Source organism: Ornithodoros turicata, unplaced genomic scaffold (assembly GCF_037126465.1).
Source record: "Ornithodoros turicata isolate Travis unplaced genomic scaffold, ASM3712646v1 ctg00001055.1, whole genome shotgun sequence".
Classification (NCBI taxonomy): Eukaryota; Metazoa; Arthropoda; class Arachnida; order Ixodida; family Argasidae; genus Ornithodoros; species Ornithodoros turicata.
Genome location: NW_026999451.1, coordinates 257597 through 284297, shown reverse-complemented (window position 1 = coordinate 284297; position 26701 = coordinate 257597). Strand labels below are relative to the sequence as shown.

Below are 26701 nucleotides of genomic sequence, written 5' to 3'. Positions count from 1 at the left end.
ACATCCCGAGCTTTCACAATCCGGCCATAACTATAACTTGTGTCCCCTCGAAACATGTGTCCGTGTCTGCTATGAGACCCTAGGACATGTCCTGCGCTGTGTGCGAGCCGCTAATTCTGCATCTCGCTCGTGATGATGATGAACACAAGAACCGCCCTTGTTCGAAATATGGGCGTCTCTCCTTCTGGGACACTTCCCTTCGTATTTCTTTACTGGATTTTCTTCCCTTCTGCATCTCTTGATGACATCTAACTGGACACATTACTTCAAAAACAACTGCATGTAATCATTTAATCGCACACACACACAAATCCAATTTGTGACGTGTATTTTTTTTTATCATTCGTGGTTCCCTTACACAAACCTTGATTACGTCAAATTGATTCTTAATGTTCTGTGTGTCTGTAACTACACTGTAATCTGTAATCATAACTGGCAAAGCAATTTGGAGCCCGTAGCAATTTGGAACTAAAAAGATATAACGCTGACCAACTTTTTTTTAAGAGCGTGATGCTCAATCGCAGTATTACAGTTATATATCCACTAAAGGTGAGATGCACCATATAAATATAATCACACGCAGCACGTATTCTAATAGTGCGGTATGTATAACGTAGCTAACCATATAACAAGCACATTAGGAACACACTTTTTTTACACATTTTCGGATCACCTTATGGACCTACTACAGAACCGTACTTTTTAACAAGGTGAACAAGAATAAGAAAAAACCCGTTAGCCTCGGCAAACAGAAAAGTGATTTTGTATTTCATTTTTGACTCTGGCTGAATATTTCTGCTTTCTCGGATGAAGGCAAGCAACTGCTGTTGATGCCTCTCTTAAAACTGCGATATCATCTGCAGAGCTCATGTCCACTGACAACTCGGTGCCACTTGGTGCTTAACCACAACCGTTGCTAACAATCGTGAGCATCATGAATGAAAGTCACTCAAGCGAGTCCACTTCTGAAGGAAGCTAACCAATTCGAGATCCTGTCTGCTTTGGAGGACTCCTTGTAATAGTTTCTTGCCTCCATCGTCCTTAGAAGAAATATTTGTATGAGGAAGCAAGAGAGAAATATACCTTAGGTTTCGTGATAGCGCAGTGCCATTTGGATGCAGCATTGAATCACTCTCTTGATAAAACAGTCGAATGAGTTTGAGTGTTTCACGAAAACACACATCTACTGCCCTGACATTTGAGTGGAGAACCATATGTTTGAGGCAAGGCGTAGTGCTCATATTCATATAGCCCACATAAAATGACTGCGGGCAAAGCGTCAATAAACTCGCAGCGTCATAATCACAATAATATGGCAATAATGTCACCAACCCTTCTCTTATATAATCTTTAGCACACATTAGCGTTGGTGATTCGCTTATGCTATCAGGACAGTTCATAAGAAAGTGCGGGATGAGGCATCTCAGAACATTCATTTCACTTCTTTCGGCGGAAGAAGCGCAGCACGTGGAACCGTACTCATCGCACATATTAGGGAAGGAGTGGGGAAGAAGGAAGTTCACGATATCAACGGCATCACCTTCACAGGCCAAGTGAAGAGGTGACCTTCCAACCACGTCACGGGAACTCATTCTAGAGCGGAGTAATAATAATTTCACAACATCCAGGTGTCCATTTGAGGCGCACACATGCATGGGCGTTTCTCGACGCACATTGATCACGTCCACTGATGTATAAAAAGGAATGAGAAGCTTCACCACATTTGTGTGTCCATTCGACGCACTCAAGTGCAATGCAGTGTTCTCCTTTTCATCTGTAAAGCACACGGAATGATGTGAGAGATGAAGTTCCACGGCTTCGGCATTACCTTCCCGTGCTTCTATTAGCAACTTCATACTGCCCTCGTCGTCGACCATTTCGGCGTTGACATCGTCAATGTGGGGATCATCGGTGTTATTCATGTGCGACCATCCCCGATATAAGGTAACAGTGTCATCATTTCCTACGCTATATTTTACATAATCCTCCATATGCAGATTTAAATGCGGCAGTAACAGCTTCATGTAATTAATGTAATTTACTTCTATTATCTTACTTGGCTTATTCTTGGCGATATCATGTAGCAGTTTTCTGCCACAACAATCACCAGCGATGACATCTAAATGGAGGAAGAGAAGTTTCAGACACGAAATTTCTTCTTGGAAATCCTCGTTCAGAGACACAGACATAGACACATACGCATAGCTTCTGCTGATCCTCTGTGCATGCCTAGGGTCACTGTGTCGCAAATAAGGCCATAGAGTTTGCATCACTTTCCTTCCACCACCTTCTGCCCAAATGTACAACGGTGATGAGCCGAACGTTTCAGGTGAGTTCACGAGCGAGTGTGGGATGAGACACCTCACAACGTTGAAATCCAAACTCTTCTCATATTCCCAACTTCTCCAAGCAACGTCTAAGCACGTTTCTCCTTCGTAGGTAAGCATGTGCGCATTTGTGTGAGGTAGAAGAAACGTCACAGCTTTAAGGGAATGAGAGTAAGAAGCCACGTGAAGCGTTGTGTCTAATCTGATGTGATGTGCGTCATCTATCCGAGTGCGAAGGAGTAACAACTTCATGGCCTCCAAATCATCTTTCTTTGCACGTATATCCATCGGAGTTCGTTGACGATAATCGAAAACATTCACTGAGGGATAACGACGGAGAAGTAGCTTCACAATCTCTGCATCTCCACTCAAGTGCAAAGGAGTTTTAAAGTGTCCATTCCTTCTATTGTTAATGGATAAATGTGCGAGATAAAACTGTGTTGTCTCCAGATTTCCTTCTTTCGCACTAATGTGCAACATTGTGTTTCCATCATAATCAAGAATTCCCATATCGCAGTAAGGAAGGAGCATTTTGCAAACAGTCTCGGACTTTGCGTAAAAAGGGACAGTTCTATTGCTGCTGTCTGTAAAACTATCAAGGTTTCCAATTACCGAAGACTCTACAGAACATGTCAAGCTTCGTTCCTTGCGTGATTCTAATTGGTCCATGATGTCTGTGTCTAGTTCTCCTGTACTCTCTCTCGGGGACACATAACTCAGATACACGTCTAAAACGCCTCGTAGGTCGTGTATCACGGCCGTCAATATTGCTCGTTTAAGAAAATGTCTCTTTTTCTCCAAGGTTTCACATGTGCGTAGATTTTCGGTAGAATGTTTCACTGCTTCCTCACTGCATCGAGCGCATAATACGTCGAGTCTGTCTCTCACAGCTGAAGTCTCAGTTCGCAGATAGTTCCTCCAAAGAGTCACAGTCTGGAAATATCTCACAACAGACGCTTCCCACAGATCTTTCATCCACTCTGCGCCCCATGGGGAAAAGAGTTCTACGTACTCGAATGGTGACATTTGAAACAAATCATCCCTGATTAGTTCATCATCCATTGGAAGCCTCTTCAATGCCGTTTCATCAGCATGCAGGGCAGCTACGTGTAATGGCGTCCTTTTGAGCTGATCCACCTTCAACATATCATCTCTTTGGATAACATGTTGCTCAAAATATGAAGCGTCGTTGTTGATCACGGCAGAGTGAAGTGGATAGGACTCCGACGCCAGTCCATCGAACAACATCATTACACCCTCGTAGTCTTTTTTACCATACAATCCGACAACATTTTCCCTAAACCTGGATTTTTTTCTTCCTTTTACCCTTTCCAACAGGTAGTGAGCTGCGAAAAATTCGGCGAAAGTCTTATGAACGAACACGGGAATTCCTGCGTCGTTAATTCTATTCACAAAACCTTCTTTGAAAGAATCAACTCCGGTGATGAAACGTCCTTCGGGATCTAACTGCTCTAATTCGTCTTCGTTCAATAAGGTTTCCAATATATCCTGAGGAAATATACACTTCATAGCGAGGAGACCATGGTTTACGTAGAATGGAGACTTCGCGTCATGGTTGTCCCCTCGCACAGCACTTCGGGAGATGTCTTCCTTCACCTTTTCTTTTCGGTGCACAAGGTGCTTGTACTCGACAAACATCTTGTAGATGTGTACAGTGTATATACTGCTCCCACCGGAAATGTCAACAATTTTGAGCAACGAAGAGTAATTGCCCGACTTTGTAATTTCCCCGCTCTCCATCTGAGCCATCATACGAAGTAGGAGAGGGGTTTCCAGGATTGTCTTGTTTTTCTTCTTCAATGTCCCGTACAGTTGCTGGAATTTTTGCAGAAATGCCTTTTTGCTGCTCGCTTGAGTTTTTCTTTGGGCCCAATATCTTTTGAGGAAATCATTCTGGTTTTCATCAGAAAAAGGAACGAGATCATATGACGCCGTCTGCAGGACATCTTGTGCATGGGGTTTACACACAGTGCGAGTAAATAGGTACACCTTGTAAATTTTTTTGTTAGCTAGAAACAGAATAAAGTCGAGTACACACTTGCGACATTTCTCTTTGACTTCATCGAAGCCATCCAACATGACGACGACCTCGAAAGGGCTACCATTCTTCAAGCTTTCCTCGAAGAAAGCGAACTCGAGACCATCTTTTCGTACTTGGCACATCTCCGCTAGATATTCCAGACTAGGCAGCGTCGTTCTAACTAATGCCATTTGCTGAAGAAGGTCGACGTAGAGCACCCACCGCTTCTTGTCTTGACTTTTTAACTGTGTGCACAACCGAGATGCCAACACACTCTTTCCCATACCTGGTGCACCAGAGACAATGACTACCTTCTCGTTTACCTTTAACAACGCGTCCTCGGTGTAACTCTCACTTCCCGTCATTGGAAGGTGACTGAGACGACCGTTTGATTTTGTCCACAAGAGCCTCTTACGAGGTTCCTCGAACTTTAGCAGGTGCGCTACTTTGTTTAGGAAATGAACATTTTCCAGGAGGGCTTCGTAGCCACGTGGTTCTTGGAGGAGTACGAATTTCTCGAACTTCGTTAATTCCTCCTTGGCCTTTGCCATACAACCGTGAGGTAGAAGTGTTGCGACCTGATTGTGTGTACAGCCCAGAAGTGCGAAAGCCTCACTGTCGTCGCCTAGATTGCATTCTTTCAAGTTAATTTCCACGGCTCTTCTACACTCTCTTTCCACGTAATAGATCTGAACACGTTCTTGTAGTTCATGAAGAGGAGGTCCCACGTCAATGTTCATTGATTCACAGAGCTTTAGAAAAACAGGGGTGTCTACGCAACGTATGAAGGTATCTATATTCGTTGCGTCCTTAAGCTTAGAAACGTCTTGGCCCTGAAGTTTTACGCGGGAATTTTCGAAAATCCCTTTTTTGCAGCTATACGTAACATGCTCAAAGCTTGCTTCGTCGATCCTATGAACTTTGTGCCTCTCGCCAAAGAATGCATCTTCTTGCACTTGTTTCACCAAGTAGTCTTTACCACTGTCTTCCACGAGCAAGATGACTTTTGATCCAGTGACACAAGAGACTTCACTGAGAAGTTTAATCATCTTTCGGACGCCTTCGTTTTGTTGGACCGTTACAAGCGCAAAAGCATATTTGTAGTCTAGTAACACATCCTCCAGTGCGGAGTCCAGCTGTTTTGCATCGAAAAACATGTACGGAACTCCCGTAGATTGCACAGCGTTGTGAACCATTATTTCGAGAAGCCTCAGTTCTGGACCCGTAACTACGTGAAGCAACCAGTTTTCCCAGACACTGTTCTTCGGTTGGTTCTCGAATTTGACATTGAGTTTGTCAATGTTGAAAGCTTTGTTGAGTCTCTCGTTTACCTTTTCTATCATGGTTGCATCTATCGACGGGATTCCATTTTGAATGTATTTCTGCATTTCCGGGATGACAGTATCCTCGAAAAACTTTCGTAACTCTGGTACCTCCTTTTCGAGAACCGTATTTCCATGATCGCTGCCATATTGAGTTAGTATGTGTGGGATACGAACAATCGCTTCTTGTTCTTCATTTTTCATCAAAGCGAGTCGTATCAAGAGATCCACATCGTTTTCTCTTCGTTTTATGTCATTCAGAATGGCTCTGTATCTCCGTTCCATTTCGGTATCTTCGCGCAAATATGGCTTGCCATCATTTTTATAGACCAGATGAAGTGCCAAATGACAAGATTCGTGAATAAACGTGCCCCGGACTTCGGCTTCCGTTGCTCCACCTCCGATAGAAATTCTTTGCTTTTCATAATCAGCAAGTCCGAGGACGCGGCTGCCGCTGCAACCCGTGATCCCCTGAACGTTTTCACTGTTGTAGTCGAATCGTATATCCAGATGCGGTGCTGTGGCAATAACTTTCAATATTTTCTCGTTTAATTGGTCGGTTGAAAGTTCCCTGAACATCTTCTCCAATCGCCCCTCGAAGTCATCACATCCGACGTGCCTTGATTTGCTTTTCAAGTAATAGATGTAGGAGCCCTCGCATTCTGTGGTGTAGTATCGTTGCCGTCGAATTTCAGCTCGATGAACGCCTGTCAGATATTGATAATACGATGCTTCTTTGTCGTTCTTGAGTCCACATCCATGCGAGACTAAGAGGCCATGTATACGGATGGATTTCTTTTTAACAGCTCTGTAACGAGCTGACTTTTTTTTAACAGGATCCAGCCAAAGTTTCAAAGCAGGTGCAGCATCCAGGCACTTTAGAACACGAGCCTCGTCTTCCTCCGCAATGGCTTCGTGCATTTCCTTCCTGACGTCTTCCCACTGTGGCGACCTTTCTATGTTGGGATCCAATTCAGATGTCGAAGCCATGTCTTTGGAGCGAGAAATTCCTGTAATTTAGGGAATTTAGGAACGTAAGCAACACTAATTGGAATTATACAAGAAACAGGTCAAGCGCGGTAATGTATCTGGAACGCGACTCTCGTTTTTCGGTGTTTGCGCCGCGAAGCAACTGAGGCTACAGGGACTCTTGTTTTTTGCTCTGGGATCAAGTTGTATAATAAAAGCAGCAACGATGTGCCGTCGCTGCTCTGTTTTAGTTTGTTGTCTAGTGCCTTTGAGTTTTCAGTGTTTATCGATACCTCTGCTTGTTTCGTTAATTGGCTCTCGAGACCACGACGGTCATTTCAGGGGAACAGGTTTGTTTCATCGGACACATAACAGGAGACAATGGGATGGAAGCGTGGAGCTTCCTTATAGCCATGGACAGTATCATATCCTTGCAAGTAGACAAAGAAGTACACAAATGTGTGTACACAAGACTAGACTCAAACAAACAATGAAGCATTTCATACACTGAATCCAAGCAAGATAGAGAAACAGAATAAAGAGAAAGAATGCAAATGGACGTCTCGCCGATAGGGAATGCCATGTATGTAAGAGAAAAAAAAACAGGAGAATTAGTACTGCACGAGGAAGCCGACATGGACGACTGAAGGGCATTGTGAAGGAACAATATTGTGATAAAAGATCCGTACCAATGATTAATGAATTCAGAACAATGCTAGAACAGAATACGAGTGTAACAACAGAAGTTTTCGAGTATGTGCGCGGTCCGCGCCCTCTGTTGGTCTTTCTCTCTCTCCGCGTCTCTGTATCGCTGCTGCCTTCGAAAACTCGCATCCAAGCACTTCATAGTTCATACGGATATCGGGCTTACGTGCTTGTCTTCTGAGAAACACAAATCGTGCACCTTCGATGACGAGGCGTGCACTGCACTCGCGAATACGGCCACGAAGTCGCTTGGGTGTTTGCTTGCCTTTTCGGTAGACGGCGTTCTAGTCGAGTAAGGGTTGTCGCGTCTGAGTAGCCCGCGGATTCGGCATCCTTTGCTCGGCAAGCAATTTTTGAATTTGAATTGCTGAAAGAGCAGGAGGGTTTGCAGCAGAGACTTTAGGCATCTGAAGCGTCCAAGTTACGAGCTTTGAGGAAAGCGCAAAGGTTCTACATGTGTGCCATTTACTTTACAGCTCCTTTTTAGAAAACACAAAGACCGATGTAATGGCCTCAAGGTGACTCTGGCATGCAGTGCCGCCACGTCGCTTCTTTCTCACGTTGCTTATCACCTGCCTTAGTAGAAATTTATGCACGCTGGCCCAATGGGCTGCCCATCAGAGTAATGGGAGAGATTAGAAATAAAACGAAGAAAGAAAATAACGCACGAGAGATGATAGTCGGAAACCTAGCAGGGGATCTGCCAATCAACTAACAAGCTCTGGAGGAAAATATATTTGGCATTGTGTAACGCATAGACCCACTTCTGTTTGTAATCAATAGGGTGCGCCCGCTCACGCGCATGGAGTAGACGTCGCTGGTAGAGGAAACGGAATAGGAAACCGCACGGTGTGTGCTACGTATTTCTCCACTGTGTACCGCGAAGGACATGCAATGACTACACCATGTTGCGGCATGCCCTTGATACTGACCGAAAACACACAATGACTCAATCATCGCGCGGTTTTCATCCACCAAGCACGATAGCAGCGCCGCCGCATGACCATGACGTCAAGCACTGAAGTGAGTCTATAGGGAATAATAACGTGGAGTGTGCGACTGTGTGTAACATCATGTGCAAGAAAATGGATCCCTTCCCCACCCCCCGAATTTGGTGGCCTTTTGGTTACCTGTGGGCCCCGTCCATTCTTCGAGTACCTTCTTGAGTTTCTTTACATGAAACGGCTTCCTGGCCATGTCTACCCGGTTGATGACCTCGTGGAACTTTTCGTCAGTCAAGTCGCGAAGCTGCTGCACATTGTCCATTCCTAAGGGAAATTTCAGCACTGGGGTTAAAATCGTCTGAGGCTTTATGAACACAGTTTATACGAATGCGTCGCAGGAGGTTCTTATATCCACCTTCGTACATGTTACACAAAAAAATCAAGTGATCTAAAACCTTGCGGCATACATAGGGTACAATTTGAGAAGAAAGATGCGCTAACAGTTCCTTACTCTCTCTGGGTGGAATATCGCTAAGTTGGCTCAATTATAAAGTCTTATACCACCAAACTGACCAACAGCACACATTTACGTAGACTGTTGCATTCTGAAAGTCATTTTACGAAGGTCAGTAACAATTTGCAGTCCTAGGGACTAAACCTCGGGGTTAGGGCACCAAAATGGGGAGGGAATAGCAGTCTAAGGGACTATAAGGAGCCGCTATTGATCTCCGTCCCACTCCTTTTTCCCCCCTTGAGTGTACTAGTCATATGATCATCAGTCACCAGTCATGATCGTTAGTCATGATCGCTTTCCACGCCGAGACTAGGAGGTGACACGGGTTCGAATCCTGTCACCGGCTGTGCTGTCTGAGGTTTTCCCTGGGTTTTCCCAAGACTCAGCCCAATGACCCCGATCGATGACTTCGAACAGGTGATCACGCAACAAACCGTACACAATCATTTTCATTCAGGGTCACCGACAGGGGCGGATGTAACGGGGGGGACCTCATGCGGTCGTGTTCCCTTTGTAAAAACCCTATATCCTGGACGATGCTGCGCCGCAAAGCACGAAATTTCCTTACGACCGCCCCCCCCCCCCCTCCCATGACAGACCTTTAAATCCGTCCCTGGTCACCGATGGACCCCATTGTAACCAATATCGAGACCCAGTGTGTGAGCAGTGGCATTGTCGTAGGCAGTGCTGCTGACCATGAGATGGTGTTCATGTGTGGTAGGAACGTCACTGCAACAAAAGCAAATTCTTCAAAGAAACATTCGCTAATTCGCACGGCATTTTCGATGCAGGTTGATTCCGATCCGTATCGAGTTGCTCAAGAGCGTTCGTTGCGCATAGTGGTGTTTACTAAGCCTTTAAGGGCTACGATGTCGAGCGTGGTCGAGATTAAACAAATTGGCGAACGTAGTCGCCCGTCACACCAACAACAACAACAAATAAGTTAATGACAATGAATGGGGAAATTCGCCACTTGAGGTGCGGCCGTCACACCAAGACTAAAACTGTAACCGTGAAATCCCATGGGCTCGTATACGAGCATTTCCGAATGAATGTAATGTTCTCGTTGAAACGTTACATTAAATGTTCTTTTTCGCACGTTAGGACTATTTATAAATTACGTGACATCAAATGATTAACATTTCGTCGTAAGATACTGCATGGTGTCTTAGCTTCTTCCACGAATAAGCCTCAATCCGGTAAAAGTGTGTACAAGTTCACTCTTCCAGACGTTGTCGCTGTGGTCACATTCTTTTTCTTTGGCCACACTACCAACGTTAGTCAGCTGGACTCTCGCCCATCCTCCCCTCTCCACAGAAAACTGCTTGGTCCCTGGCCACATCCGCAGCCCACCAATGCTCTGCCCTCCAAGCTCTCTGCACCTTTCTGGACACCGTATGACTTCGATCCTTATACTAAAGGGGATCATTATTTCATTTCCCACATCTCCACCAGGTAGAGTATGTGACGTGGCGATGGAACTCCCCATTCATCATCTTAAAATAAAGTTCCTGATGTTCTGGGAGTATCCGTTACTCGAAAAATACCAAGACTCATATTTGGGAATATGTACTCAGTGAAAGGACTCATCATCATTACCCATAACGATTCGCGTATTTCCCTTCTGACTGACTCATGCGGTTGTTCCATGGCATGAGGCGACAGAGTGCGTTTTGGCTCGAACGGAAAGACAGAGTTTTCAGTATGCACTTACCATAGCCTGCACAGACCAACAAGTGCTCTGTGTGTTGTGTGCTGTGAAAGCTGTGCTAATCGTTTGTACTCACCTATTTCCTCGAATTTCTCGCAGTAAGAGAGGAGACCCGCTGGTTCAAGGAGGTGGTGAATCTCCGAGAGTCTCGGTTTTGTTGCCGGAACGGACGTCATTGTGACTGAAAAAAAATAAGCGATTGGTTGGCACGCTGGAAAAAAAATGATATTTGAACTCGTATCTGCGTTATATGCTTTACATACATTGTGTATGCATTGGAACGACATCTCAAAGGAAAATGTATAGCACCAGCGCATCCAAACGGCAATAACAAAGACACTTCCTACGCTGCATTGTGCGTGTATTAACATAATAACCATTCAATAAGGAATACACCTGCGTCCAGTACCCTATGAGACGCAAAACACGACCATCTTTAGGGCCCATTTAAATGAAATACGGTGGCTATTATGTGGTACATAAGTACAAACACAGCGGTGGATTGTTTGGTCTGCGTATCTAAACGGGTTGCGAGACCTCGATAGACGTTATTAGTTTGCACTGTGGACACGACGTTCTACACAGCGTGTAAATTGAGAAAAAAAAACTGAACGGCATATTAGGGTATAGGCGTGTCCGTCATGCGGTCCATACGCTCGTTCGTTCTTTCAGTCTATGTCGTTAGTCAGGACACTAGGTGCATTGCGGAGATTTAAAAAATAGTTGGTGAGCGTGTAAATTCATTATGTTCCGCGTCATTATGTTCGCCAAAGTCATTATGTTCCGCGCAGGAATGCCAAGGTGGAGTATACGAGGTACGAGTGCTATGCCTCAGTGCAGTGGTGTGTAGCTCACCTGGGAGTCCTGTCCACTGTTCCAGTTCATTCTGGAACCTCATCAGTTGAAAAGGAAATCCGGACATGCCAACAAGATCCATGAACTCCTGGAACTCTTCTGCCGTCGAGTCAAAAAGCTGCTGGACATTGTCTACGCCTAGGGTCAAGTTCAACACTTAAGTTAAACACGTTCCAAGTCTCATGAAGACGATTTACTAAATGCACTGTAGACCACGCAAGGCGCTGCTCTACGAGTGAGAGAAATTGTCCTTTTTATTCATTTATTTATTTTTATTATTATTCGCGCCATTTCAAATCCGAGGCACTTGGCCGCAGTATACCACTGATCCACCGAGGCTGACTTCAGAAAAATCGTTCAGCAAGCATGCCGAAAAATAGTGACCTTAAAACAAAACCCTTTAAAAAAAACAACCGAAGTACCAGTGAGGTCGCTATATTTGGTGACACGAAGTCGCATTCTGGCTCACCTGTCTCGATGAACTTGTCGTAGTAGGTGAGGAGATCCGCTCGCTGAAGCAGTTCGTGAACTTCACGCTCCGACTCGTTTGAAGGAATGGACGTCATTACGGCTGCAAAGGAAGTTCACTGTAGGCGATACAGACACATGCGTCCGGGCAGTGAGGTTTTAAATTTTCATTAAGATAAGATAAAATCGACTTGCTAACGTAAAGGAACTGTCGATAACGACTACGTAAGCTATACTGGACCAGAAAGGGGAAGGACATAAGTAGAAGGGGATGTAACACTTGGCATCCTGTTTAGCATATTTAAGAGAAAGTATTTAAGAGAAGGTTCTCCGATACGATGAGGACCTGTATGCCGAGTTTCGCAACAAAGGGTAAGAGACGCGTATTACATCGTTTGTGCGAATCTCGAAACTCAGCTGGCTCAGAAAAATGCTGGAGACATGTCAGTCAAGAGGGTTTATGAGCCATCGTGCATATCTCTCCGGCTAACGTCCACGTCCTTAAGGGAACCAGACCTATAGCAACCTACGGCCATCGTGCTGTTCACTGACAAGATAATAAAACCATAGGAGGGACTGAGGATTTTGCTCCTCTGACATGAGAAATGGAGGAGGAAGCATCTGGGGCCACCGTTTCATTTACTTTACTACCTTCACTGTATTTCTTTTGCAAGATGCAGAGAAGCACTCGGTCATAAAAGGACACAATGACTGATGTCACTAGAGCCCACTTGACAAGGGAGTCGTGCGTATAGGTTTGAGACATAGGACAAACCCCCTTGGTACCTCCCTACGTGATCGATTCTCAACACCCTTTTGCTCACGTACACTCTAAATATTTTCACACCTTTAAAGGTGTAAAATTGGTGTATTCTCATGTACACACCTATTTTACACCCTAGAACTTTGGCTTGAAAATTTTCGAGGCTGTAACTATGGTGAATTACACCTTTTTATGAGACATTGTCAGGAGGGTGTGATGAGGGTGCAACAAAGGGTGCATTTGGAGGTGGGAGAGGCTCCATTACACAGGCCAAATGTATTCCTGTTCCTGTGCAGTCCTGGAGTGCTTGTGGTACTCAGAACTTAAGCTTGTGATACAAGTTGTGATATAAAGACCAAATGCACAGTTACTCAGCATTTGGTACACTGTCATATAACCCCTCAAGCTTAGAGGACTATGTGATAAAGCTGTATTAGGTGATACGTTTGAATTCCTTCATGCCTACGTAATGTAGGATATGTATGCTGCACGGCATAATGTCAACCTAATAAAAGCATAACTAATCAGTTTCTGTGATTGTGTCTTATATGTATGATGCCCGCATATACCCACATCAATCACCTATAACATGTGTGTGCTGTGCAACATGTGACTGCAATGTCGTATTTTTGCTTCACACAGGGTACAGCTGGGGTAGTATACCTGGGAAGTATTACAAGTTCAGTGCGAGGAAAGTATATTCTTGGCTTTTTAAAGAATATTTTGCATGGCTGTGATCGCAGAGCGATGCAGAGATAGCCACAATAACACTCCAAACTACCAAGCATCTGCCTTCTGTAAAAACTAGAAACACTATACTTTCGCAGTGAAGCTGTAATAATTTCCAGCTGCCTCTTCTATGGTTTGCAGGTTACATTACACCCTTTCATACAATTACACCCTTGATTTCTTGAGGGTGTTCCGTTACATCTTAAAAGGTGTGCTCCTTGCACATGTTCTTTCACACCCTTTAAGATGTAAAATTATTTAGAGTGTATGCACCCGTTTTGCCGTTCATCCGGGCGCTATCCCCTGCTCATAATAACTCCAAAGCAATACGCGCATAAGTTCCGAGGTATCTTATTGCTTCTCCCGAGTTTCTTGAGGCTGTATTGCACCTCGCGAGCGACCATACCGCTGGCACAGATGAGACACACGCATCTAGAAACTGTCATGACCTACCCTTGGTGCGTCGCTGGCAAGGGAGATGTCCTGTGAATGATACACTACACAAGTGACGACCGGAAGTGAATGCCGCGTGGCGTCCTTCCCCCATTTCAATTCCCAAATTTCCTGTCCCAAGTTCAGAATCCCTGTTGAGGCACATGCATTTAATAACCTGAACCTGTACGTGCTCCGAAGGGGCCGTAACATCTTTTGTGGATCGTGGAATTGTTCGTGAGAACGACTGGAATAATTAGAGGCATAACAGGCGGAGATTGAAGTAAGGGAAACGTAATGGCAAAATACAACTGATTTACAGTGCCAAGTAACACCTTGCAACTATGTATATACTCAGCCTATGACCTGGGAATCAAAAAACACCGCACGTATACAACCGAATTCCCCTTGGCCAATACGGACCGTCGTGTATGAATGCTACCATGGAGTGCGAGGAGCATGTACACGAAAAGTGAGTCGTTTTACCAGAACCCCAGATTTCTCCAATTACCTGAATGGCCTGACCACTGTTTGAGTGCGTTCTTCAATCTTTTCACGTGAAGGGGCTTTCTGGCCATGCCTACGTGCTCGGCGAGTGTCTGGAACTCTTCGTCGGTTGAGTCACACAGCCTCTGCACATTGTCTGCGCCTGAGAACGAATCCAATACCGAGGTTAAACATTTGTAACGTGTCCTCAGACACATTAGACACATCCCTAACGCAGAAGACCCTACCAGACCTGGGATACGAATTTTTGCCTTTGTCTCGCATTGAATAGTTTCATGATGACCTATACTATAGGCCTCGTTATCCTCTGCAATCACAAAGACCCCTTTTTCACTCCTCTTCGTCCTTTCTCTCCAGGGGATGCAGCAAGCATCTAAACCCATTCTAAAATAAGTATTCTTAAATTACTGCTTAGAATGGCAAGAGAAACCATGCAAGGGAGCACGAAACGAGAGGACTAAGCATTTCTTTTTGTGTTCCCTTCCATTGGCGATTTTAGAATTTCAACACAACCAGCCCATCAATCTAACATCTTCAGTCTTAGCGCAGCATGCCAAAATTATCAATCGGTCGAACAAGATTTATTTGTAGTAATAATTGTAACTGGGTATAGAAAGCTTGCCGTTTTGATGGCTAGTTGCATTCACACGGCTATGGTAAAAATATATGAAAAACATCCTGAGGCCCCATTTTGGCTGGCGCGCTCACACGGACCTACGAGTTGAAATTTAGCGCTCCTTCAGTGCAGGAAGAAGACCTAGCATTGGGGACAGCGTTAGATGACGGCTTAACTCTATCTTAACACTCCCCTCTATCTCCTATTTCGCCTTTCACCACCACCGGCCCACAGATACACACGCCTTTGCAAATGCAACAACCTGCCTGGATCCCGCTTGTATTCGATACACACAGACACACTTTTTAACTCACCCAGTTCGATGAACTTGTCGTGGTATGAGAGAAGATCCGCTCGTCGAAGTAATTCGTCAAGTTCCTCTTCTGATTCGTCGGCCGCAGTGGATGTTACCTTGACTGTAAAGCAATGTCGACTGTTGCACACTGATTCAATGGTTCGACAGGTTCACGACTGGTTCGCCATAATCGACCGACATTCACACAAAGTCATAGTTGAAATCTTCTTCATTGTAAGATAACGTGAAACTCCTATCACTATCTTCATTTAACGATACTCAGAGATAAGACTACAGAGTGATTGATGTGGCGACAGCGCGTGTGAGAATCGAGTCAGTTGTGGGTACGTTGTCGGTACCTCTATCTCTCAATTCTACAGTTCTATGCAACCATGCATGCGGAATTCCGGTACCCCCAAATGACCTATGTCACCATCTGCTTCAAGTTGAAATGTTCTTCCATGCAATTAGATCTTAGATCGATTAGGTATATTGCGGAGGTGGCAGAAAAAAGGTCGTCAACTGCTTGGCTTCTAATGCTGGATTTCTGAACCAACGAAGAAAGCCTTCGCGGCATTCAAGGTGCCATTATACACCGGTACTGGACGCTAATACGGGTTACACGAAGATGGAGTCCTTTCTCCCCGTTTGGTTCTTCATTTACCTGACTTTCCTGCCCACTGGCCCAGTGCTTTCTTCAGTCTCTTGACGTGAAATGGCTTTCTGGCCATATGAACGAGGTCAATCACTTCCTGGAAATTGTCCCCCATGGCGTCACAAAGCTGCTGAACATTGTCCCCGCCTAAAGACAATTCCAAAACGGAGGTTAAGGTTCCAAGACACGTGACTTCGTGCATTATAGAAGTAACACTAAAACAAACTGAAAGGGCGGCTACGGGTGGATAGTAGACGTTGAAAGGTGAGTGAACCCTAGAAATATCCGAAAGAGTAGCGCCGACTGCGATACATGGCGATGACCGCGCTATAAAATGGGACCCGCGTACAACGTTTTCTCGACAGAAAGACACCGAGTTCCGCGGTGGTGACGTCAGCCTGTCAGAAAACCGCTCAGCCCACCTGCACACGGTGATTTCTCGACGGTTCCTTGGCCAGCGTCGGCGATGCTTGGCCTTCGGTGCCGCTTACGGCGTTCTTTGTCGCGAGAGTAGAAGTACAGGCCCCGCAAAAGTTTACGGAAAACGCCACCGGTATATTTCCACCTCGGTGCGACACCCTAGCGGCAAGCGGAAGTGGGATTGTTCACTCGTTCAGAGGGGGAGAGGAGTGAGACGGCAGCGACACCAATTCAAACCATGTTTCGAGCAGGGGCGGATCTAGGATTTTCCCAAAGGGAGGGGGGTCCCTATGGGCAAGTGCCACGTGCATGCTGACCCAAGCAGCACAATGTACTGAAAGTCGAGTGCAATAGGGGTGGCCGGTATGTGTTTCATCAATGTTCTTTCGTTTCACAAGCCTGTTCAAGGCCTTCCACCTACCCGTCCACCCCTATTGCACCCGACTTTCAGTACATTGTGCTGCTTGGGGATATGGGCCCATTAACACTATGTTCAAGTCTGGAATTCAGGGCAGGTCTGAACGCGTGCCCCCCCCCCCCCAAAGATCTCCACCTGCTTTGGGCACATTAAAGCCATAACGAAACTCTCGCAGTGTGTCGCTACCAGGGAACTCACTCACATCTCTGAAAGAATAAACGGGCCAGTTTCCGCTCGCTGGTTAGCTGTCGCGCACAGGAGAAAATACACCTGCTGCGTGTTCCGTAAATATTTGTCGGGGCCTGTACATAGAAGATCAACAACTGAAACGTGGCAGTCTCCGAAAAAGAAAGAAAGACACCTGTTTTCATCTCAACTCCAAGGGAACGAAATATCCACAAGAACAGGAAGACAAACAGGGCTCAAAATCCGCTACGAATACTTTATCTGGCATCAATGGGGTCAGGTTCAGGTAAGGAGACTGTAAATATACAGAATGTTTGCTATAGAGTGCCTATGAACTATATAAAATAACCTAGACACTGTACAAGGATGCAGCTTATTGCATTGGTCTTTGCGGCACTTTTTTCACGAGGAAGACACCAGCTTTTTTTTTTCAGTTTTTTTTCACCAGTCAAATTTCAACAGCATTAAATTGAGTTTTTAAAGTTGATCTCGCAAATCTGCCGAGTCAACCTCACGTTTTTCCAATGCAAATGGAAAGCGTATGTTCGATTTACCCCGAAACATAGCTGAGGCATCCAGCACCACAGCGGGAACACATTAAAAAAATGCAAAAAGCACCGTTTTGGGACTCGGCAAGAAGAGATATGCGTGGAACGACAGGAAGCGTCAGGGGAAGCTGAAGGCGTGACGCACCAAATTTTGTGTGGCGAGTGACTGTGAAGGGGGCGGAGCAACGACGGCCCACATAGCGCTGAACTACTAGCGCCCAGCGACTTGGGAGTCCCAAAACAGCGCCTTTTTGCATGTCTTTTTTCTTTCTTTTTTTCATGTGTTCCCGCTGTGGTGCTGGACGCCTTCAGTGATGTTTCGTGGTAAATCGAACATGCGCATTCCATTTCCGTTGGAAAAACGTGGGGTTAACTCGGTAAATTAGCGAGATCAATTTTAAAAATTCAATTTATCGCAGTTGAAATACGACAAAATCAGTCTTCCCTGGCGAAAAAAGTGCCGCAAAGACGAATGCAGCGAGCGACATTCTCGTAATTTTTTTAAAAATATAATTTAGGGACACGTTGCAGCAAACATCCTGTATAACGAATTTCATGTATAGACATGTATAGACAGTAGTATGCAAAAGCAGTCCTCCCAATTTGTGGAACCGTACGGCTTTCAAAACTAGAGGGAAGTAACTGTTGCGACCATCGTGGTGTTCTGTAAGTAGGACGACCTTTCTGGTTCCTTCCATAAATGAAAATCTTCCTTTCTCAATTAAACATCTTAACTGCGTTGCTTATTTCGTCGGTACTCCAATTTGGTGGCTCTCTCCTGTAGCGCTAGCGCTTTGCGCACTGTGTTTGCATTACACCAATTCAAACGCTGACTTCCATATGAGAGCAATTTCTTTTTGAATTTTAGCGCCGATTTAGAGAAGCAATCGAGCGACATTTGACGTCGCTCGAAATCCTGCTTCGTCTGTCAAGCTGTCCACCAGGAGTCGCTATTCAGAATGCAAGTCGACCTTTACAGTGAGAACCTGACAATTGTGTTCTGTGTCGCCATTATTACACTGGACGCAACGCTAACAGTGACGGCATGTCGCGCGGCGTCTCCTACGAACCAGGTGGGAGTCAGAATACGTATTGCGTGCTAAGCGGATTTCCTTTTTCTTAAATTTATCCCGTATCTTTCTCTTCTCCAAACAGGCTTAATTGGTCGCGGGTACGCTCTGAATCATGCGGCCACCGTCCCTTGTCCGCACATGTACACGCACGACTAGCTTCCGTTAGTATTCCGCGTACGCATCGACACAGCCTATTCTGACTCACCTATCTCCATGAACTTGTCGTGGTAGGAGAGAAGATCTGCTCCTCGAAGTAGGTTGTGAAGCTCTCCTTCTGATCCATCCGCTGGAGTGGACGTTGCTGCAACTGTCGTTTTTATTCTTAGATTGAGACGCACTTTTTCATTGTCGGAAACGACTGAAGGGCTAATGTGGCGGTAACGTAACTGTCGTTTGAGTAAGCTCTTTAGAGAGGAATGCAGCCGCTTGCAATTCTACCTAACTATCCTACACTTCTGCGAAGTTATGCATATACGGAGAGCCAGGCGTTCCCACAATGGCCTACGCGATCGTTGCTTCCATATAGGAGATTCGTGCACGCAATTAGAATCATTAGAAAGACTTACGGTGATTGCAGAAAATAGCTCGTTAACTGATCTGCTTGTGAGGCCGGACTGAGGCCTAGTTCAACGAAACGCCATCTTTCTATACGGACATTATGTACTGCGCACGCGTGCCAACACACGGTACATGAAGAGACAGCCTTTTCTTCAAATTTAGTTTTCTATTTACCTGTGTCTGGTTTCCACTCTGCCAGTGCTTTCTTGAACCTCTTGACGTGAGGTGGCTTTCTGGCCATATCTACCATGTTGATCAACTCCTGGAAATCGTGTCCGCTGGAGTCACGAAGCTGCTGCACATTGTCCCCACCTAAGGGCAAATCCGTAAGTGAGGTTAGGGTGGACAGATGCCTTATCAAGACACGTGACCCCATGCGTTGTAGAGGTACCAGTGTCATTGTTTGCAGCCTTCATCTTCGATATCAAAGATTTATTTATCTGGACCGGTGTTTTCTTTTTTTCTTTTCTTTTTTTTTGTGGACGGAACAGTTGTCTTGTGTTTTGCCAATGCACTGACATGTGGATCCGTACTCCAAAGTGCATAGTATTGAGGTAATTGTGTATATATATTCCAACAGATTTTCCTCTGATTCCTAGTTTTTAGATCATGAGGCAACCATCGTTGTACTTGAGAATATGCAAAGAGTACTGGAAAGTAGCTGCTCTTAGTAATATAAAGTACTTGTTCTCAGGACTTGAGGCTTCTGTTGTAGGGTGTTTCACTTAACATGAAAAAAAAAAAATCGTACGAAAAATATATTTCCCCAAATGTTAAAAGGATCAACGCTATTTATATCTGGGGATATTTTTTTCGGTACTTCCGAGAGTATGCGAGTTTTTAAATCCCGTTTATTTAAAGGTACTGTAAAGCAGTAGACAAGCATGATATGCCGGTGATATGTCTAGAGATTTTGTTGCTTCTAAATACCATATGCATAACCACACGACCGACAACGCGCTATAAATAGTTTTAATTTGCCATGAAAGATGCGGCATAGTGGAGCGGTGCGACGCCTGGTGTCAAACAACCCCCTGTACAGCGGGACACACTGAAAATTGGTATTACACAATATGACATCGGAACTTTGTTATTTTAGTAACCATATTATTAGTTTTCCTGTTTACCTATGCATTGTGAAACCCCTGTTAACAGTTTAACCTGTTAACCCCTGTTTTTGCGAAGTAACCCAGTGCTGGTCGCTCTTCGATGGGGGCTCTCCCTACTTCTCTGCTGCGCCTGCGCGCTCCTTTTGTTCGTGGCCTCTTTCGAACGAACAAACTCTCTCTGTGAACCTCTGTGAACAAACAAGTCCCTTCTTGAACTTCTGACACATTTTTTCAACGGCTCAGCATTTCATTTCAATTCGCTTATCCGTTTATCCTCAGATGTGGATCGTTGTGTGGATTGCAGGGGCGGATTTTATGGTGGATTGTTATGCCGGGCCCAGTGTTATACGCATGTAATGTGGTTGCCGCCGTATGTGTCAGAAGTACGGATTCATTTCGAATACCGAGTACAGTGTTGCCCGTAATATTTAATTGTAATTTTCTAATTAATTGTACTGTCGATTGGAATGAAACGTGCACAGTTTTTTGTCCTATTGGCTTGGACTATCGAATAGCCACACTAAATGACATTTGATCGGTGCTGCTTTACAGTACCTTTAATATATAAGCTGTTTTCGGGAGGGGAAGGTCACCAAAGGAAGCTACAAAGCGGTGCAGAAAATTACACCATCGATCTTACGTACGCGCTTCCCGACCCAACAACCCATTTAAGCGGGTCTTCGGTTCCAAGGTGAAAGTTGTCTTTGCAACATATTTCTGCAAATGAATTACGTCAATATAAACACATCCCTCAGTGTAGACAACCTTGGCACGCGATAGTTTGTACTGGGACCTTTGCCTCTTCGCGGCCGTAGTAAGAAAATAGGCATTCTAGTAACATCGGGGTTTGCCTCGAAAGGGAACTCTGTTCAAGGAGTACTTTATCATTCGTCCTATACTGAGAGTTACTCAACTTAACTTAACTAAACCCCATCGCACGGGACAGCGTATTTGGCTACAGTCTCAGAGGAGGACGTGACCGACTCCTGCTCGCATGGTACAGGGTTTCGAACCCATGACCTCGGCAGCGGTCACTCCCGACCTGTTGGCTCTGCATGGTTGACGACGAAAGTGTCACGTCCCTGATTGACATGCCCGGTGATATGAAGTTCCGTTTTGGCTCACCTATCTCGATGAATTTGTCGTAGTAGGAGAGAAGGACTGCTCGTTCAAGGAGTTTGTGAAGCTCCAGCTCTGATTTATTTGTCGTAACGGTCGTCATCGTCTCTGCAAAGTAGGAGAATTTTTCAGAGTGTGGTTCACACACGGGAAACATAGCGATTCAAAAGATCGCATATCTGAGGTAAGATGAGCATTGCAAATGATGAAGCCGTCTGGAGTTAATCTATAGAAGAAAACGAGTCTTTGTACTGCCTATACTGCGTTATTTACGCACTAGTGTGTTACACTATATATTTACGTTTGTTATGTATCTCTTTTTCCATCAAGTTGTAAAAAATAATAACAATATGAAAGTAAAAGTAATTGCGCGTGGAAAATTCGCACTGAGAATACCGCAACTAAACCAGCCGTGACATCACTGAAGACACCTTCGAAGACGTGTTTGCATCTATTTCCGGTAAGGTCACGTGCTTGCGAAAACCAATCACCGTGGCCGAAGCTCTCACTTCCGAGATAGCAGGGATTGAAACAGTTTGCTGAAGATGACGCGAATAAACATATTCGAACATCTCTCAGAATATTATGTCAAACAACCAGTCACATAACCGAAGTAACTTGAAATAAACGATTTGCGAGTAACATATCCAACGAGTAAAATATTTTCCGCTTGGATTCGTAAAAAATAAAGAAAACTACTACATGAATGAGATCATCTGATGAGGCCCATTTACTTCACATCTGGAGTCTAGAAAGTCCCTTTAAGGAATCTGTTCTACGTTCAAAATGTTTATCTAGCCTGAAATTATACGGAACACATTCCAGCAAATGCGTTTGTTTGCGAATCGATCGTTTCTGGTAAGTGGGATACTCTGACGGGACTTACCTTATTGGGCGTTACAACCGTGTGCAAGAATGTGACCTTCCTGGGAGCCCTCGCTGTGATGGCACGTGTTGACGGGTGGTTGAACGAGTACTTGCTACGGTAAAAAAAGAAAACGTAAATCAATGCGGGCTATAGTCCCCGTCAACTATGTTGTCTTGCTGAATGCAATACCACACAATGGAGCGTATAATAGTATTCGAGTCTTACAAACCTTTTTCTTCAGTACTTCTTTCAAGCACCAGGTAGATCACGTGTCAGTCTTTGTACCCTGCGCTCATCGTGCCCTGGCTCCGCCGAACACTTCAGTTACGATCGTCGTCGATGTTCCCACGCCGGACCCATGGCCCACCTGCAATGTGCCATGTGACTTACGAGACATTCTCATGGTGATCTTGCATGGTGTGGTCACAAGTGTGGTGTAAACTGTGTTGTCTCACATTCCATACAGGGCTTGCTGCATGCTTTCTAACAACGATTGGCGTTCATAAATCCATGCTCGTCACTGCGTTGTGTTGAACATCGCCTCCACAACGTATTCATAAAGTGTCCGTAGTCTGACTTTTAAATGGCATGTCAGTAATGTCATTCAGGGTTAGTTTCACCTACAGCAGGGCCCTACCGGTTTAACATAACAAAAAAAAAATTATTTTCTGTCGAATAGAGGACCATCAAGGGGAGCTATAGGTTTCAAAACTGCACAAATATAAAAATGTGTATTATAATATGTATCAATTAAGCTAGAAGGGGAAAAAATTATATATTACAACGTCTATGTGCCCTATGTGAGCTAGTCACATCACGGTGACTAGGAAAGAGATAATTATCTCTTTCCTAGGCTCGAGAGGGTACTTCACGTGATGCCTTCATGGGTTCTTATCGTCTTATCAGTTGTTTTTCTGCCTGCGGACCACCCAAGGTGACCTTTCCTAGCGAGGACATCATTAAACTTACACTTTATATAACAAACTATGAGCAAAAGTCGCCAGCAATTGTTCAGAAAGACGCCACCAGACACGGGAAGGGATGGCGCAGGGAGATTGTTCCCCACTGCGGATGCAACAAATCGTGTTGAGACGACAAGGTGACAATGATGGGCGAAGTACGCAGTTATTTAGGGATGGTAGCATTAATGACGAGCGTTCCAATTAACCGCAGCACAACCACCGAGAAAGGAAAAAAAAAGCAGACGGGAATTCTGAGCGACCATCGATGAGAGTGACGCTTTATATTAATCGAAGGAGAAACAAGGGCACGCTTCGGTGATGCTTAGGCAATTTAACGAACCACCTTTCCGGATGCAGCGTACGTTATTTACTGTGACGATACAGAGGGAATAGAGTTACACCACTAAGTGCAAGAAGCACGTAAATCATAAATCGTCGCTTAACTGGTAGGGTAGTATAGTATAGAAGTACGACATAGTTTACTATATATGATAACATTTAAGCAAATGTTGTATGGCATGTAGTGAACTCACATTCATACTTTGTGCATTGGTTGCAAGAGCAGAGATGACGTCATCGCGTATGGTTGCTTCGGAGCAAGTACCCTACACTCGTAGAAATGAACTTCACCACATAGCACGCTCCTAGCCAACCATAATCCCAAATGACAACGTTCTCGACCCTGATTTGTCTAAAACCACAGGAGAGGCCGGCACAAACTAGGCTCCTCCTCCCGTTTTCAACAAATCTATGACGAGGACGTTGTCATTCGCGGTGATGGTTGGCTAGGAGCGTGCTATGTGGTGAAGTTCATTTCTAAGAGTGCAGTAAACGAAGAAAGTCACTTAAAAGGTTAGCCAGCTGTAGGACCCGAACTTACATCTTCTGAATTACCGGTCCAGGGCTCTACCAACTGAGCTACGCTAACACGCCTCCCCAGCGAGTTTCGGGCGTGAAGGCGCGCGGCACCCAAGGGGAGGCGGGGCCGGGAGAGGGGACGGAGTCAAGGGAGGGGGGCGTGGTCACGCTGGATGATCGGGATTGTGAAGCGCCTCAAAGAGAGCCCGGATCTGCAGTGCTAGAGAGCGCTCCGTGATAGCCGGCACAGTTAAACCGCCCCGATCACGCGTGAGATACAGCTGTGACCTCCTGACCCATTCAACTCAACCAGCCCTAACGTGTTGCGAGTTATGGCGACCCGAATGACTGTAGGTGGCAGACATACACTCTTAAAAATGAACTTCACCGCATAGCACGCTCCTATCCAACCATCATCTCAAATGATATCGTTATCTGCCCTGATTTGTTGAAAACAGGGGGCGGACGCCTTTTTTGTGACAATTATGAACAGCATAAGTGTTACAGAAAAGGCGTGCGCTCCCCGTTTTCAACAAATCAGGGCAGATAACGATATCATTTGAGATTATGGTTGGCTAGGAGCGTGCTATGCAGTGAAGTCCATTTTTAAGAGTGTACGGCGGCGAGGAACTCGTATTGCCAACTGCAGGATGGGACAAGCTTACACTCTTAAAAATGAACTTCACCTCATAGCGCGCTCCTGGCCAACCATTATCTCGAATGATATCGTTCTCTACCCTGATTTGTTGAAAACGGGAGGGTACGCCTTTTTGTGACACTTATGCTGTTCATAATTGTCACAAAAAAGGCGTACGCCTCCCGAGACTATCCTTGACTTTGCTGACCAAGAGCGAGGGAGGCTCCGCCCCCAAATGGCGCGCCAATAGGAGGACTCGGGAGGCGGAGCGCTGCGGCCTCTGCTCTTGCCTAATAGATGGCGCATCGGTAGCGCTCGGATCGGGGTATGTGAGCCGCTGTCGTCTGCTTCTTCCGGTAGAGCTACGCCCTTGAAGCCTCTGCTCTCGCGTAAGAGATGGCGCTACATTGGCGCTCGATAAGGGCACGTGTGGTCGTCCCAACTTTGAGCCTACACTTTGAAACTGGCCGGTAACCTAAATTCCGATGACGCGGCGATTGCAAACCATAGTGCGTAGATTTGACGATTATGCTTCATGGATGTATTATTTTGGCCAGTTCGACGTTTATGAAAACGGAAAGAAATGTTCCTGCTTTCTCGCACTGAAATAAATCATTTAAAATAATTGTACTGTGTGTTCTTTTTTTTTCTTTTTTTTTTGTAATAGTTACGCAAGTCTACTGCGTAGTTTTGACGATTATGCTTCATGGATGTGTCATTACATTACCAAATTTTTGGCCAGTTCGACGCTTCGCTCCGCTCTTATGCGTGAATAATGTCTCAACTCGTGAAAAAGGAAATAAATGTTGCTCTACACCTCGCACTTAAATAAATCATTTAAAATAATTGTACTGTGTGTTTCTTTTTTCTTTCTGTTTTTCTTCTGTTTTTTTTAAGTAGTTACGCAAGTATACTGCGTAGTTTTGACGATGATGCTTCATGGATGTGTCATTACATTACCAAATTTTTGGCCAGTTCGACGCTTCGCTCCGCTCTTATGCGTGAACATTGTCTCAACTCGTGAAAAAGGAAAGAAATGTTGCTGCTTTTGTTCTACACCTCGCACTTGAATAAATCATTTAAAATAATTGTACTGTGTGTTTCTTTTTTCTTTCTTTTTGTAAGTAGTTACGAAGTATGTAAAAAGGAAAGAAATGTATCTGCTTTTGTTCTACACCTCGCACTGAAATAAATCATTTAAAATAATTGTACGGTTTGTGTGTCTTTTTCTTTCTTTTTTTAAGTAGTTACGAAGTATGTAAAAAGGAAAGAAATGTTGCTGCTTGTTCTACTCCTCAAACTGAACTAAATCCTTTGAAATAATTATACTCTGTGTTTCTTCTCCTTTTTGTAAGTAGTTACGGAAGAAAATAATTGTGCTGTGTGTGTGTGTTTCCTTTTTGTAAGGGTTCCGGGACATTTGATCGAACGTCGTTTGGTCGAAAGCCGTTTGATCGAACGCGGGACATTTGGTCGAAAGGCATTTGATCAAACACCGTTTGATCGATTCTTTTATTCGTTCGCTTGGAGCGTTGATGTTTCACTCTGCGTAATCTGCTCGCCCATAAACACATTCGTCATCTTAATCCACTTTTTCGCATCCAGAAAGCGATCTGATGGTGTGCTTTTTTTTTTTTTTTTGTATTTATTTGCATTAAGTGCTGAAACTGCGTTTGCACGAGCTTTGAAAGTAAAGTTAGACGTTTAACTCCACTCTCCTCCTCGTGGCTGATACTGCCTGAGCGCATTGCTAAAAGTACGCCCAAACATTTCATTTTCCAAAATGCTCCGCAACCCGGGACAATTTATTCCTACGCCCACGCTAACGTTAGACATGTTGTTCGCTGCATTTTTCTAACCTATCTGCCGGAAATATGCAGAAGGTATCAGGGCCTTGGAGGATTGCTTCTTAATCTTGTCACGTTGTCTGTGTGTTCTCAGAACACACAGACAATCATACAGACTTTCCCCAAATTGGAGTTCTAATTTCTCTTCTCGCTTCCAAGACTTAAGCAACGGGGGTGGCGATGCCCTCATTCGCACATTGTGCTGTTTTCTAGACCTGCGGAAATCCCTGAACACACGGGATGAG

The 26701-nt window shown here is 44.8% G+C and overlaps 1 protein-coding gene across 2 annotated transcripts; it reads right to left on the bottom strand.

Moving 5' to 3' along the window:
- Positions 1-277: 277 nt before the first annotated feature.
- On the bottom strand, positions 278-23141 carry LOC135376193 (uncharacterized). 2 transcript variants are annotated; one of them, XM_064608791.1, is made up of 13 exons: positions 22382-23141; positions 22171-22264; positions 21291-21392; positions 19231-19368; positions 18704-18805; positions 15863-16000; positions 15218-15319; positions 14292-14429; positions 11858-11959; positions 11389-11526; positions 10610-10714; positions 8495-8632; positions 278-6700 (listed from the first exon to the last, which is right to left on the bottom strand). In XM_064608791.1, the coding sequence occupies exons 3-13, from the start codon at positions 21385-21387 to the stop codon at positions 933-935; spliced, it is 6966 nt and encodes a 2321-aa protein (XP_064464861.1). In that variant the 5' UTR covers positions 21388-21392; positions 22171-22264; positions 22382-23141; the 3' UTR covers positions 278-932. The 2 variants fall into 2 exon arrangements, with proteins under 2 accessions (XP_064464861.1, XP_064464862.1); XM_064608792.1 differs by lacking the exons at positions 18704-18805; positions 19231-19368.
- Between the last annotated feature and the right edge of the window lie 3560 nt (positions 23142-26701).